This window comes from Tyto alba, unplaced genomic scaffold, assembly GCF_018691265.1.
Source record: "Tyto alba isolate M040663 unplaced genomic scaffold, T.alba_DEE_v4.0 Super-Scaffold_22, whole genome shotgun sequence".
Classification (NCBI taxonomy): domain Eukaryota; kingdom Metazoa; phylum Chordata; class Aves; order Strigiformes; family Tytonidae; genus Tyto; species Tyto alba.
The window spans coordinates 8,708,892-8,724,955 of record NW_024881296.1 but is presented as its reverse complement, the minus strand read 5'-3'; the positions used below and the strand labels follow the sequence as shown (position 1 = coordinate 8,724,955).

The window sequence follows — 16,064 nt, the reverse complement described above, 5'->3', positions numbered from 1 at the left end:
CGATTGGGCGCCCCGCCGGGCCCCCGCCCCCTCCCGCGCCCCGCCCCGGCGGGGGCTGCGCGCGTGCGCGCGGACTACAGCTCCCGGGGTGCCCCGCGCGGCCGCCGGAGGAGCGGGCGGGCGGGCGGGCGGTGTGCTGCGCGTTGCGCGAGCGGGGAGTGTGTGTGTGTGTGCGCGCGCGCGCGTCGGTGCTGTGGCGGCAGCGCGCGGGCAGGTTGAGGTGAGCGCGGCGCCCCCGCCCGACGGCTCCCGCCGCGGGCAGGAGCGGCAGCGCCGGGAGGAGACGTTTGCCGCCGCCGCCGCCCCTTGGTTCGTCTGTCTCCTTCCTGTGGCGGCGACGGCTGCTGTGTTGCGCTGCGCGGCGGAGCGAGGGCCACCCTCCCCTGTCAGCCGTGGCGGGCGGAGCGGCGGCGGCGGCAGCAGCAGCAGCAGCAGCATGAGCGACGGCGGTGCCGCCCGGAGCACAGCGGCGAGGGCACGGTTGGCAGCGCGGCTGCTGGCGGTGCTCGGCTGCCTTCTGACAGCGGAGGCCCAGGTAGGAACCAGCGGCGGATGGGGCGGTGTGGTGGGGGGCCCCTCGTGGCGGGGGCCGGGGGGGAAGGTGGGGGGAGGGTGGCCGGATAGGGCTGCCCCACCGGCTTTGGGCAGGGCTGTGTAGACCCATGCGTGAGGGGAAGGCGAGCAGAGGTCCTCCCCGACTCGGGCTGGAGGAGGCGGTGAGGGGGTTTCGGAGGGGTGGGGGACAGGGCAGCTTCGGGCCGTGCCTTGTGCAGCCTCCCCGGCGGACAAGGCTGGGGGATCCCCCGCTGGTCCGTAGCCCGCGTCCTGCCTGTTCCGTACCCTGTGGTTGCTGCTTGCTGGGATCCAGCTCGGGGCCGGGCGGTTCGGTGCCTCTGGTCTGTGGGGCCCCGCTGCTACAACGAGGGGAGAAGTTGGTTGATCTGGGAACCACTGGGATTACTCTTATATAACGGTCCAGCTACACGGGAGAGTTGTTTAATTCAGATAACAATATTTACTACCTGTGGGGTGTCGTGTTGAGGAGCTCTGGGTTGCATCGTACCCTTGGCTTTAGGCAGAAACATTGGTGTTCTTACGAAGTTGATGAGAAGCCATATGTTTGAATGGTAATGTCAATACCCAGGCTTGGCTTATGTATAGGTCACGTCTGCCCGCGTTACAGAGTAGGATGAGAATGTAATTCCGTTTTTCTGTGAACTGCCTTCACAGCTTCAGAAGGACCAGTGTCTGTAGTTGGGAGTTTGCTATTCATCAGTAGTATAACTGTGACTGAATTAATAGCTGGTGTCAAGTAGGGAAGGATTTCGGCAGGGCCAAAGACATTAGAGTGAGTTTATATGGACATACAATGTCCACATGGAGCAAAGTTTATCTTCTGTATCAGATTAGTATTTTTCTTATATTTTCTAGATTTCTGCTTTGTATAACATGCTGCATTGTAAGTGACCATCCAAGGCAGTGATTAGAGTACTCTAGAATAGAAGGCTTTTATTGTAGGTTTTTTTTTTCTTGTAAACTGAGGTTTTCTCAGGTTTAACAATGCCTTATTTTAGTAACTATTTTAGCGTAACCAAGTGCTAATTGAATTGGGATTCTTAAAGAAGCCATTAATGAACTGGCATGGATTGCTTATGACACTTGGCAGAGAGATTGGTTGTTGCTCTTTCATAAAATTGCTAGCATATTGTATTCAGAGGTTAAATACCTAGAGTTTGACTTGTGCAGGGAGAAAATGAGCTAGCTGTTAGTTCTTGGAGTCATGTTACCTGTAGATTTTCTTTCATTCTGCAGCTATGGCAAAGTAAAACATTAAGGAACAAAACAAGGCATCCCAGGTGGTCTTCTAATTGTTGAAGCAATTAAAGTACAACAGTGTGATAATACTAATAAGGTTGTTTGTATGAATAGACTGCTTGTTAGTATATGCATTTATTCAGGTTTTTCTTAATGTTGAAGTGCTGAATAAATTTCTCTTTCCAGATTTCATAAAGAGAAATTGATGCAGGTTGAATGTTGACCTTTTCTTCTGAAAGGTTGATTTATCTTGGAGAAAATAAGTTAGAAGGTTAACATGTCCAGTACATCTCTGATACCTGTACAAGAACTAAACTAGGTTTGACAATACAAGGAAATACTTCGATAAGCATATTGGAAATGTAGAAGAAATAGCAGCTATCCAAGGTCAGATGACTTCTTGAACTCAAATTATAGTAGGTTAATGCTTTTAGAGTTTATCGCAGAGTTCAAAGTAATTAGCAAGTGAAAAGAAAGCTCAATACTTGGCCATGGTTATAAAAGTTGTGATAGCTTACAGTATAGTTTGGCTTTATGTTTGTGGACTCAGTTAACTAGTATAGTTCAATTTAAAAAAGGCAAAATACCAGTTGTGTGAACAGCAAAGTAGATCTTGCAGTACATAATTTTAACTGTGTAATACACTATTTTTATTTTGATGTCTCCAGTTTGATAAAGAATTCACTGGAAGATTGGGTGTCAACATAAATGAAAGAATTTTCTGCATATTCTTAGGAGTGTTCCATCATTACACAAGTGAGAGCACTGAAGACTATACCTGGACTAATTAAAAAACCCCTCTAGCTGGGGTACTTGAAACCTGTGTTGCTGTTGTATTGGTGTGCTATGAACTGACTCCACTGATATGCAGTATTGGTGTTTCATATGTGCTGTCAAACTATTTTATGAATTGTGGTTTGGTACAGATATAGCCTAGTTTAATTTTAGACCATGCCTTCCAAGGAAACATTCATTTTGCTCTTCTATGTATACTGGGAGCTAACTGTTCCAGTTTTGAAAAAGTTGTGAGAAAGAAATGGAGAAATTTTTTTGCTTGCTCTTTTTACTCTAAATTATTTTTTTCTCTCAATAGTTTCTTAGACCAGTTCTAGTTCTGGGGGGTGGCCTACTTCTGAAACTTCATACTAAGTAAACTGTACTGTGTTTTGAAAGATGTTCTTAAAATCAAGTTTTTATCAAAGATGTCTGGTAAAGGTGTGACTTCCATTAGTCTGCCATCTTAGTTGAATAAAGAGGCTGTAGCTTTTTATTTTTCTATGGGGCTTTGACACTGAGTGTGGCTACAGCATGTTTGTTTGGAACACTTTCCCCTTGAAAAGCATTTTCAGTTTTGCATAGGTGGTAAAAATATTTTTGTAGGCAGTGGATAGCTTCATGAGGTAGTCATCAAAATAGTTTTCTATTCTTTATCTTCTAGGTCCAAAGGAAATTTCGTGGATCTTTCCTCCTGCTTTCAGCTTAATAAATTATTGCTGCTTATATAAGGTTTCTCCTGTTTATACAGTGTAATAATATTTGAGCAAAATGTTCAGAGTTATATTTTTGCCTTTTGATGTTATAATGAAATAAACTGTTTTGTGGTATGATGAAATTTTTAGTGAAATCATTATGGATTAAAATGCATGGAGGTTTAATTTCTGTAAATACCAATAATAACTAGTTTTGTCTTCTGACTTTGAAGTTGGCAGTCATGTGGGCTGTGAGCTTTCTTGGCTTTGTGAAAAACCTGTCATTGCACACAGGCTCTTTCGTAGCTGTTTGCCCAGGTTTGAAGTTAGATAACATTAACAAAGCAAGCATAACAGCATGGAAGGCTTTGGGTAAAGTAACTTCCCTTAAATGAGTTTTACTTCATTGCCATATCTATTCTGCAGAATTGTGACAGCCTATTTAGTGCATCAGGAAAAACAGGATCTATATAAGGTGAATTTTCTACTTAGATGATTTACTGTCATCCCCTCACCTCTTTAATCTCACAAGGGGTTGGGGGAAATCCATTTTCCAGGCCTCCTTTATTCTTCATAAAAGACCAGAAGCCTACAGTTTGGTTTCTAGTGACTTTTACATCAAGCTGGTTATATAAGGGTATCTGTTCTGTAAAGTAGTGGAGTGATTTATCATGCATAAAACACATTAGATGATTTCATAATCTCATCTATGTGAAATCTGTGGAGGGAAAAAAAAAAGCCACAAAATATTTTTCATCTCCTTTTGCACATAACCTTCTAATAGTTAAAAGTTCTTCTAAGCCCATGCAAGGTATAAGATGTGTGGGCTTTCCTATTTTATATGCTTTCTAGGCCGTCACGTATATCGATGAATTTCCTGTCTACCTGAGGAATAATAGTAGCTGACAGCTGTGTTTGGTTCTATTCCCTTAGATATGGTCTAAGGCCTTCCAACTTTTGTTTGAAAGGCTTTTCAAGCATATTTGTAGTTGTTTAAGAAGCTATGCTTAGGAGTAGTTAGTTGAGATTTAATTAAATTTATTGTACAAATGTTCATAGAATCATACTTTCCGTTCTTCCACCTTTCACTCAGATGCTGTCAGGGTCTCACCAAAAGTATTGCAGCACCTTAGGCTGCTCAGTTAGCTGGGCCTGTCCTCTCTGCTGCATGCACAGTCCTGCCTTCCTCTCCTGTGCTGGCAGTAGCGCTCCTGCACTCGTGTGCACTCCTTCTTGTAGAGGTGTTCTTAAGCTAGTGCAGTACCATGAACCAGCCTGCTGTCCTGGCACAAGAAGAGGGAGAGAACCTGGGAAGTTCAGACTTAGCTTCACAACAGATTTACAGCCTTACAATATAGGTGCCTGCACCTGGTTTTCCTAGTATTAATTTGCAGAATTTAACTTGTGAAGTTACTAACATTTGGGCAGGAAAGTACCTATTTCTCTTTCTCCCATGCCTCTAAGGAGACTAGCTGGAGTGTTCTTACACTTTGAGAAGAATTATAAAAATAAGATGGCAGTGCATGATTGCGGGTTTTTTTTTAGGCAATTCAACTAATGAACATTGGGTAGGAGAATACTCAGTGTGCAACTCTGATGTGTTAATATACCATGTGTTCGTAGTCTGGAAAATCTCGCTGCTTGTTCTGCAGAAAGTTCTATATGCTGAATCTGTCAACAAATTTTAGGGCTAAAAGTGTTAATCTGGCTAACAGATTCAGCATTGTGTTTGGAGATGGACTTAAGCTCAAAAAAAGTGATAAGGTCTGTTATTTTCTAATTCTGAGCAAGGTATGTTGTAGAGTATTTTAATGATGAGAAATGCGATGGAACTGCATTTCACTAATTTCTTTTGACTGCCATCTTTTCCTCTTGAGAGGATTTTTCTGTAATTAATGTTGAATTTCTTGACTAAAAATAATTTTTTATGTATTTTTAATAGCTCACAGGAGTCCTAGATGATTGTTTATGTGACATAGAAAGCATTGATGACTTCAATACTTTCAAGATCTTCCCCAAAATACAGAAGCTGCAAGAACGTGATTACTTCAGATATTACAAGGTACAATTAGAATGGTATTTTCCTGAATAATTTAAATAAAATCCAGAAAATGTAGGCAGGATTACATATCAAACCAACTTGTCTGTATGAAGTTGTCTTTTAGAAGCCCACAGCTCTTTAATTTGGTTGTAGCAGGTTTTCAGCCCCTAACAGTTATGTTGATAATAAGTCGTTTGCTGTGATAATCCTGGAGTTAGTGACAGTAAATCATGACTGCTTTCATTCAACTGATAAGTGGTGATTTTAAAGGTAAGATCTATGTACTGCTGCATCTAGAAAAGGACTGTACTTTCTGACAGCAGCTTTCTGGCAGCAACTTTCTGCAGTACTTGTCTTCTAAGAAATGTTTGTCATTTGAAATGGAAATATTGCAATGATTTCCTTTTCTTGCCAGTTGCTGTCCTAGTTCTGATTTTAGTGTTTGCTATCTAGAGAACCGTTATTCCTTTGAAAAAATAGGTTAAAAAATTCAATTTTCAAGTAGTATGCAATATGACTTTTTTTATGACTTCAGGCATTTTTTCACTGTATTAGAATCTGATGAGCAAAATAAGACTTTGAAGCCTGATAAATCTGTTTTGAGATGTGGTTAACTTGAAAATGGGGTTGCACCTTGACTGAGCTGATCTGAGGGTTCTGTGCCACTGGAAAAAGGAAGTTACACTCCTTTAGGGCAGGCTATCCTGCCCCTTCTCTGCTTTTAGCTCTTGGGCTTGTCTGACTGTATTTTAGGCCAATGCATCTCTAACCTGGTAGATTTTTAATTTGGATGTTTGGGTTTGGTTGTTGTATGTTGTTGTGTTTGGTTTGGTGTGTTTTTCCCGGGATGTAGCAAGTTTTCTAGCTGATCTGGAATCAGACAAGTACTAAACTCATGCAGAATAGGGTCATGAATGTGAGGAAGGAGAAAAAAGAGCTAGAATCTTCCCTTTCTAGTCTGAGCAAGCAGTAATGTGTAACTTCACCCTGAATCTTCTCCAGCTACATGATACAGTTCTAACTTAACTTTTCAGGAGAAACAAGATATGTTCAACTTCAGTGATAATACATCACATAGTAGTGGTAATTAGATTCTCCAGAGGCAACAGAAGGATACAAAAAATATTTGAAGAGGAGGAGCAACAGGTATATAAGGTTTTATACAATAGTAATTTCATCCTGCAAATGTAGAGCTAATCTTCATTTAACCAGCAGTTCTGCAGATCATATTTTAATGGTGTGTTGCAATCCCACCTCATCTTTCGTAATGGTCTTCTTAATAGATGGGCAATTACAAGGGCAGGTGTGCAGTCCACGTATCATCACACATTGTTTAGTACTTCCAGGGGTGACAGGGAAGAATTTGTGTTGAACAAGCAAACTGAATAAGTAAATCGGAACATTTTTCACCCTTTCCCCTCTGAATAAGCAACAGAGTATTTCTGATGTCCCTGCACAGAAACATGGAAGTGCTGTTAAACACCTAAATGGATGTAGAAATTGTAAGTGTAGGAAGTGATCATCAAGGTCAACTACAGTGTAGCTGAATACTGAATGAGCATAGGGGGAGTATACTTGTCTGGGAGTGAAAACACTTCTCTGAAGTAATTTAATTTCTAATAGGAATTTGGATTATGAACTTTTGTAACTACAGTCACAGTATTCCCATTGTGTTACTAGTTCAACAGCCATAAAGGAACTCAAACTTGAATGTATAATACTGAATGGACTAGCTAGTTTTTCTTTAAGGCTGAAGAAAACTTTCTTTTTAAAGTCTTGCTGAAATTGTGCTAGGTGTTTTCTAGATAGTTAGTGGAACACCTGTCAGTGAAAGAAATAATAAGAAATTTTGTCTCTCTATAGTTTTATACATCAAAGTGCACAAACTTGGATTTGGAAGCCTCATGATATGGTATCTAGCCTTTATTATGTGACAAGTATTGAACAATGCTCTAAAAGATAATAATAAAATCTAATACTTCAGACCCTGAAGAAAGTAGAAGGATGTCCTGTGTATTCAGTGCATGATTGGTATTGATTAAAGTACAGGTGCTGTACAACCTCAGTTTGTCTCAGAAGTGTGTGTGCACGCGTTGATTTTAGCATGCTTGAATCATTCTGGGACTAGTCTATCTTGATTTTCAGGTGTTCTTCCTGAATTAATCTGTAGTTTAGACAGCAGTATTCTTTTATGTAGTGTTCCTCTGTGTAAGAACAGCAACTGTCTAGTTACTTTTCCTAAGTGTGCTGGCGTTTTTTATTGTTAGAGTTTACTTTGAAGAAGGTTGAAGTACGTTAGCTGGTCTTTTTTTTGGTAGAAATTAGTAGGAGGGGTATGTTTTATATAATTGGTCTTATTGTGAAGGTGATGTAAAATGTAACAATTTGGGGGCTTTATTTAAAAAAAGATGAGTGAACAAGTACAAAAGATTCTAAAATTTTACATATTTTTTTTTCTAAGGTTGGTGTTTGTGGATTGAATAGAGGAATTGGAATGTGGATTTTGGATTGAATAGAGGAAATGGAGGATGGGGAGCAACCTGAAATCTCTGCTTTTAATATATCTGTGCTAGCATGGCTTGAACTGTAACTAGAAGATAGTTGTCATCACTCCTAAGAAGTCGTACCATCTGCTTAATGTCTTGTTAGGTTTTTTTGACTGAGGAATCTCTAACATTTTAACGCTGAATTAATACATCCCAGTCATGCTGAATAAGTACAGCAAAATGGAAACCAGGAAAAGTCTTTCCTTCGGGTGCTATATTGTAGTTAACTTTGTATGTGTGTTTCGAAAATACAGAAATAACTTACTTGCTGAAAGGTTTGGTGGAGGAATTTAGTATAATAAAGGGCAGTTGAACAAGTCAAACATTCAGTTTTGCTCTTTGGGGATCTTTTGTGGTATCGACAGAACATTTGAAGAGGGAGTTCTTTTTGTTTTGCTTTAATTTGGGTACAGAGTACCACAGAACAATTTACTGTTCAGTCATTAAAGTTTGTTTCTTTATTTCTGGTACATAGTTTTGATTTTTCTTTGCTGTCAAAATTGGGAATAGATGGAGAGTAAAGTCTGGCTATAAAGCATCTCAGATTCTTATATTGATCTAGTTTTCCTTATGCTTAGTATATTATGTATAATGCTGGGAAAATAAATTAAATGTGATGATTTTTTTTTTTTTAATTATTTTTTTATTGTTGAGCTTCTGGTTTGACAGTTCAGTGAACATAGCCATTGACCTTCTATTACTGTACTCCCCCAGAAAACAAGTCACTTAAAGTCACTGATCCAGTATAAATGTACTCTGCCAGTTAAATGTGTTCAAAGCAAAAAGCATTTTTTAAATGGAATAATTGTTCAAGACTGCTCAGTGATTTCAGTTTTTCTACAAGTTAAAAGACTGAGTAGTGTGTTTGGTGTACCATAGCAGGAACCCTCCAGGTACCACATGCAGTGAACTCCAAGTTCATCAGAGCATGGGATTTGGAGCTCAGTTGCCAATTCTTTGCCTAAGGGGCTGCTCTGGCACTACTGTACTAGATGTTTAATCTTTGTTTCCTGTCGGTGCTTCTCGTTATATAAAGTGTAGGATATAAATTACGTGAATCAGAAAAATGTTCCTGCATATAAGGGGAAAACATGTTTTTCTGAAGAATAAAATGAAGTGTTTCATCTCAATCTTTTAAACTATTAGGTATAGCAAGAACTGTTCTTGATAGTGTGTGACTACTAATTTACTTTACAGCTTGTAGGTATTTTTTTCCCCATATACTAGCATAAGGATTAGTTTTCTGATTTAAGATGTATGGATTTCAATAATTTTTATAAGCACATTTATAGTTATTTTTTTGTGTTGAAACTGCTCTAGGGCCTGATGCTATCCTTGGGGTATTAGGCTTAATTTTACAGTGCATTTTATGCTCTGTGTCTGACTACAGGATCAAATTCAGTATCTTCAGGTTTCAAATAAGAAGTGGTACATCAAATTATTCAAGATGTAGTTTGTTGGATATAAGTAGTGACTTCAGTTGAATGTCTTAATAAATAGTATTTATCAACTGAAGAAAACTAGTACTAAAGGAAAACAAAAGAAGTAATTTTTGTTTTGTGTTTTTTTTTTTTTTAAGTTTTAAAATGGACTTTTAATCTGTAAAATAGTAGTTACTACTGAGGATAAATGCTTTGTATTTTTTTTTTTGTAATGTTAGCTTTCAAAGATGGTGTACTTCTGCAGTGTTTCAGGTTAATCATGCAGGAATAGTGGTGTACTACTGCAGTGTTTCAGGTTAATCATGCAAACCTTTTAGTTTGTACTATTCAGTTTAGGAGTGTTGAGGTCAAAACGTTTTTTATCACTAATGTTTGTTAGTATATATAAGGCTAATATAAAGGAAAGCTTGGGTTTGAGGTTTTTTTTTTTCTTCACTGATTTTCACATTGACAATCCAAGTGAAGTGTAGTAAAGTGTTTGAATCTCTTGCCATGTAGTATATACTAATATATGTGGTACTCTCTGCCTTTGTTGTGCCATTTGATGACAGATAGGAGCACTAATCATCACAGGATTTGCTGGTAATGTTTCTGAAGTGTTTTAATTATTTATATTTGTACTGTATCAGCTTTCTAATTTGATGGTCTTTGAGGTCCCTTCCAACCTAAACCATTCTATAATTCTATGAAATGTATTTTGTTGATCAGTATAGTGTAAGTAGAGCTGATTCTAAGTACAAACATTTTAGAGCTGCATATGTCTGATGTGCCTTCTTTTTAGTAGTTTATTTACTGCTTTAAAGTTATATGAGTAGTGAGAGATTTAATTTGTGCTTTAGTATACTGTGTTTGTGTCCACTGGAGACCATTATCACTAGCAATTCCACTGCAGCAAACTTCAGCTTACATAATTGGAGGAAGAGTAGCTAAAAGAAACCAGCTGACCAAACCCTCACAAAACTCCTCAAAGTTAAAGTGCTAAATTTAACTCTTTTTCCTTATATCCTCTCCTATAATTTGAAAGGACTTCCTGATACTGAGAGCTCTTTCTTTAAAGTTGCCATATGTAAGTGTTGATTGTAAACTTTTGGTTTTGCATGTTTAGGTCAACCTGAAGAGACCGTGCCCGTTTTGGGCTGATGATGGCCATTGTTCTATCAAAGATTGTCATGTGGAGCCTTGTCCTGAGGTATGCATCAAATAATATAAAAAGGTTATTTGGTTAAAAAGTTTGCTAATTTGCAGTAACTAATAGTATACTAACAGTACTTACTAATGAGAAATTTAAATAAAGGAGTGACAAAATTATTTTTTCATTTCAAAAGCAGAAATGCAACAAAAGTATTTTCAGGTTGTAGTCACTTTACCAGTAAAACAAATAACTTTAAGAATAAGTCTCTTCTAAGCTCTAGCACTGTTTTGGATATAATATGTTGAGAAGGTAAATGAGCAAGTTAATTATTTAAAAACAAGTTTGCTTTGACCTCTGTAGGAATGATACTTAATTTGTAGATTTTAATCAAGCATAATAAGATCTATGAAGAATGTAGAAACTGTGATTTTTTTTTTTTTTTTTTTTTTTTTGGTTTTGTTTTTAGAGCAAAATACCTGTTGGAATTAAGGCTGGGAGTGCTAATAAAGTAAGTAGTCATTTATTTATTTTCTAAGTTCTTGGCGATTTTTTTTTTTTTTTTTTTTTTTAAATCTTAATATTACAGTAGCTGTGTGACTTTTCATTACAAACCTTCAGTCTTGAGATAGTCATGTAATTGTTAACATAACTGATCAGTTTCTCTATGTGGCCTTACATTTTTACTTCTACGTATAATAGTTTTTCCAACATAGCTGGTACTGTCATGTCATTCTGAGTCTGTCGTAGCTTGAGAGCCAGTACAGACTGAATCACTGAATGATCGGGGACAGCAGTACATGGCCACAGAATGTCTGATGCAAAATTCTTTGTTCATTTCTGAGTACAGGCCACCTTCCATAAAGCCATAGGCTAAGATGCACAGATGCAATCTTGTAAGAACTATATATAACCAGAACCTCTTAATATTAAAAGAACCTGAACAATTACATGTAGTTTTGCCATGTCTAATCTTGAGCAGGTCATTAGTCTAAAGATGATTTGGTTATTAGTTTAAAGGCAATGTAGGCTAAAGTGGTCAGCACAAGTTTAAGTAGTCAGTCTGTGCTGTTGGCTTTTGTTTGCTTCTCTTGAAGCCATCCTTTCTAGATCACCAAGTGATCTTAACAAAGCCAAAAAAGTAAAGAGGGTATATACACCTAGAAAAGAGGTCAGAGCAGAAAGACAAACAACCCTTCCCCACCCTCAAATTCCAAACACAGTGCCCAAGAATAAGGATTTTAGCAGTTGGTGGTATAATGGTGCCCAAATGAGAGATCTTCCTGTTGAGTGTCTTGGCTGTGTTGTAGACTCATACGTACTCTTGATTAACTATATCTCCATCTTCCCCACTACTTCCTCACTGGGCAGCCATAGTTGCTGCTTGCCTCACCTGAGTGTAGCTCACCATATCATAAATGACCTTTTGCATTAAGTTTAGACTTTATGCCAAAAAAGATTACCAAAGACAGTGGGAGGAATACTTCATCGTGAATTGATGACTTCTATGTCCCGCTGTCATGAACACTGCAGGCAAGCCTGTCCAAGCTTTAGCTCAAGAGGAAGTCTCGTCTCCTGGTTATACATATATTGTTAAGCTCACTCTGAAGTTAAGTGTGCCTCTTCATTTAAAGATTTCTGGTGGTCAGAGAAGAAACACCTCTCTCACTGACATCACTTTAAATGTCAGTCATTCATCATTTTAACACAAGCAGCAGTTGCTGTTCTGGGAAAACTTTGGCACTATCTATGGGCAGAAGATCTTGCGTTTTAGCTGCATAATCTGTTGTCAGTTCTCTTTTTCATTGACTCTGTTCTCTTCAAAGCTTGATTGTAGAGAAACTGACTCCTAGAATTCTGTAAGGCCTGCTAAAGAGGCATTTTAAGACTTTAAAGACTGTTTTAGAAAGGATTCTTCTAGTAGGCATTTGAGCTTCCTGATTGATTAATCTTCAGAGCCTTAAGTAATATGTTAATTAGTAGCCAAAGACAGCCAATGCTGTTCTTAAGATAATTCACATGAGCTTATTGAATTGGACTTCGGAAGTGAAAAACCAGCCACCTTTTGCTTTCACTGCAATAAAGAAACTGGTGTATTTGCTGCAGTTGTTTCCTTTGAATTGCCTTGTAGATTGTTACAACCAACTACAGTACTGAAAGTTAGGCAGTTCTGCACCTTCAATATGTAGTAGAACAAAGACATTAATATCTGCTGCTTCTCTTTTGGAAAATAAAATATTTCTGCAGGAAAAGTGTCATCAGGACTGACATAAATCGTACACCATTTTCTTGCTTTTTATGATTCAGTTAAAGATCCTTCTTGGAGCCAATTAAAAATTGACAATCTCATTTAATATCCCTTTTAAGGAAACATCAAACTCATCTTAGTATGGATGTTTTGTTTAGAGGACTATGCAAGTACTATACTTTTAGCCTGTGTTTGGTCCATTTGGGAAAGTCCTGCATCTTGTGGATTATCCATAAAGTATTGGCTTAAACAAAAAAAATGGTGTTTTTCCTCTGAGGACTTACATGTCCATCTTCTCTCTTTCCTCCTGATAGTGTCTGCCTTGGGAAGGTGAAAACAGCCAAAGCCATCATTTTAATACTGAGAGCTATAATCTCTTGAGTAGATGTACTCAGAGTAGAATCCTGTGGAGAAGTTTTCTGTGGTCTAAGTGCTTGGCTTCTCTGCAGTTTCCTATTGCCCTTTTCTCCTAATGTAGATGAGCTTGTAAACTTCTAGCTTTATTTAGGCTTTCATGGGGGGATCTTTTTGTTTGTTTGCTGAGCCACAGAGAGAACAGTTCTTTTGAAAGCTCATCTAGCCACAAAGACCAAGGTTACACTTGCACAGCTTCCCCACACAAGTGCAGTTAGCAATAGAGGATCTCTTTTTAATTCTTGGAACCAACGTAAGCTTTTTGAAATGGTGCTAGAGAGGCACAAAATAGTTTCCCTTTCTATAGTCTTGTTTCGTTTCAGTGGTAAACACGTTTTGAGGGGCTAGACATTAAAGAACGGTCATGACAGCTGCTGTATTAAACTTTGAAGCAAGGGACAGGATGCAGTAACTCAAGATTACAACATTTAACTTGATATTTTACTTCCTGCCCACCTCTTTCCTGTTTTCTTCAAGAAGCTGCTCTTAGGAGATCCTGCTTTGGCAGGAAGAGACACTTTATCCTCATCTAGTTAGTGGTCACAGAGCGCTGATCAAATACCTGTTGCAGTTAAACACTGGAGAATAGTGAAGCCCGGAAACTTGTATTGAGACTTGATTGTTCATGCTGTTTGAAACCTTAAATGTAGGATTATATTCTTGGCAGGAATTTTTTTCACTTCAGGGTGGGGATTGGTTTGCAACTCTAGACATGCAGAATGTTTACTTCAGCATCTTAGTACATTATTTTGTCAGCAATATCTGTTTCATTTTAGGTCAGATCCATTCCTTATTCAGATTTTTCATTTTGACATCCATAAGATGCTAAAGAATGAGCCTCCACACCTGGAAAATCCAAGAAAATTGAATGAGAATTTTTTTCTAGAGTAAATAGTTGTTAAGGGTAAGGCCCTTAATGAGGTTTAAATTATTTGAGTTTTTTAATTTCCTTCACTTCTTTGGTCTTCAGTGGGTTCTGCTATTTTTTCTTGTATTGGTTCTGGCAAATACGTATTTAAAGCAAGTCATATTGCTTACTTATCTGAACATTTTTAATTAAATACTGTCTTTTTTGAGAAGTATTGTGATACGTATTGTGGTGGTACTTTGCCTCTGGCATCTTGACCATAAGTCTGTCCTCAGATATGAACTATTCTATTTCTTTTAAAATTTATCAAATTATTATTGTTTTTTGCTATTTCTGAAGGATTGATTAAAGCCTTTATCTTACATTTTTATTTTGAGCTGGTTTTGGACAGAAATTCTTCATGTCATTATGTGCTCTGAAGTGAATGGAAGTCATCAGTTTAGCTTTATATAGGCTGTCAGTTACTGAATGTTAAATCATTTTCTCTATTTCTTAAGGACTGTGATAAGGTAGAAATCTGTGTAAACCTAAGGCTCAGTCTGAAAGAAAGGCTCACACAGGAAAAAAAAAAAAAACCTCAACCCAAAAACCCCAAAAAAGAGGAAATTGGGTTTGTTTATCTTCTAAGAGAGGACTGATACTATCTATTACGTTCCAAAAGTGTTAGAAGGATTTTTTTGAGCTTTAAGCTGTCAGACAACAAATTCCCTGCTGACATAACCATATTATTGTAGAATAGTGGAATTTAATCTTTAATTCTTCGAAAGTTTTCCTTAGAAGTATTCTAATAGTAAGTCTATTTTAGTGGATTACTTTTTTAAAAATACTGTATAATCAGAGTTCAGCTTAAATACTTCAATTCTGGCTTTAAAATAATCAACACTTGAGTTCATCTTGAAAAGCGTCTCAGACCTATGCACATCTAAAGCATGTCAATGAATAGGATTAAATGAAACATGAGGGAAAAATGGCCAAAACTGATAAATTTTCCTACTGGAATGACCAAGGAAACTTGGGGTATGATTATGCTTGCAAAATACAAGGTATGTTTATAGGCATGACACTGCTGTCTTCCAAGGTCTGTTTACAAGAATGTAAATAAATATCTGAAACACTTTAGAACTCCATTTAATGTAAACTATGTTAAAAAAAAAGGGGGGGGGGGGGAAACAAACCAAATTTTGACATACTCAGCTGAATTTTCTGTGGTAGGTAAATCAACATAGTGAATGAAATTGGCCTGATGAAATTAAGTGGAAAAAAAAAAAAGAAACAAGAAATGTTGCAGAATTCCTTACTGCTTCTAGAATCTGAGAATTTTCCCTGATACTAGCCAGTTTACTGCTAAACCTAGAAATACCTTTCACATCACCTGTTCTCAGAGAATTTTAGCAAAATAATTTGTATATTAAATATAAACTTTCTTTCAGTATTCAAAAGCAGCAAATAATTCCAAAGAATTGGAAGACTGTGAGCAAGCTAACAAATTGGGAGCAGTTAACAGTACCTTAAGGTATGCTGTGATTTATAACAATAGTACAAAAATAGTAACAAAGGAGCATTTCATTTTGTCTGTCTTGTTTTTGCAATGTGCTGGTTTTTGTTCTTCATTCTTTCCATAGCCCATTAGAAAGTAAATGTGAAATGATGCAAGAATATCTGAAGGTAAAGGTGCTAAGTGATAAGTAGACTTTTACAATTTTACAAGGAGACTTTTCTTTTTTCTTTTTTTTTTTTTTTTTTGAAGTACACTTTGATATTATTTGAAAGAGGTATCTTACAGCATTAAGAATCACAGGAAACTTGCAATAAACCCCACTTTTTTCTACTTTTTACCAGTATCAGTCGTTGTCCTTGATGACTGTGGTGGGTGAAAGGATTCTGTCCTGCTCTGTCCCTCTGTTACACTGATGTGCCCGTTTGTGATCATTCAGTGAACCAGATCAGGGAGCTTGTGAGTTACTATTGTTGTTGGCAAAGTTATTTTTAGCTTGGATCAATTCCCTGATCTTGCTTATTGCATGGCACAGTCCAGATTGGGTGGGAGGAATTTTGCAAGATGGTGTTGCCCCAGAGTAGTAAAGTGTGTGGA

General features: G+C 38.0%; 1 protein-coding gene across 2 annotated transcripts in view; it reads left to right on the top strand.

Annotated features, from left to right (window-relative positions):
• The first annotated feature begins 112 nt into the window (after positions 1 to 112).
• ERO1B (endoplasmic reticulum oxidoreductase 1 beta) overlaps positions 113 to 16,064 on the top strand; it is a 32,516-nt gene continuing 16,564 nt past the window's right edge. For both annotated transcript variants that reach the window (XM_042795685.1, XM_042795684.1), the window contains exons 1-5: positions 113 to 535; positions 5,227 to 5,346; positions 10,419 to 10,502; positions 10,912 to 10,953; positions 15,403 to 15,485. In XM_042795685.1, the coding sequence (XP_042651619.1) occupies positions 437 to 535; positions 5,227 to 5,346; positions 10,419 to 10,502; positions 10,912 to 10,953; positions 15,403 to 15,485 (428 nt within the window). In that variant the 5' untranslated portion in view covers positions 113 to 436. The remainder of the gene's footprint in view (positions 536 to 5,226; positions 5,347 to 10,418; positions 10,503 to 10,911; positions 10,954 to 15,402; positions 15,486 to 16,064) is intronic.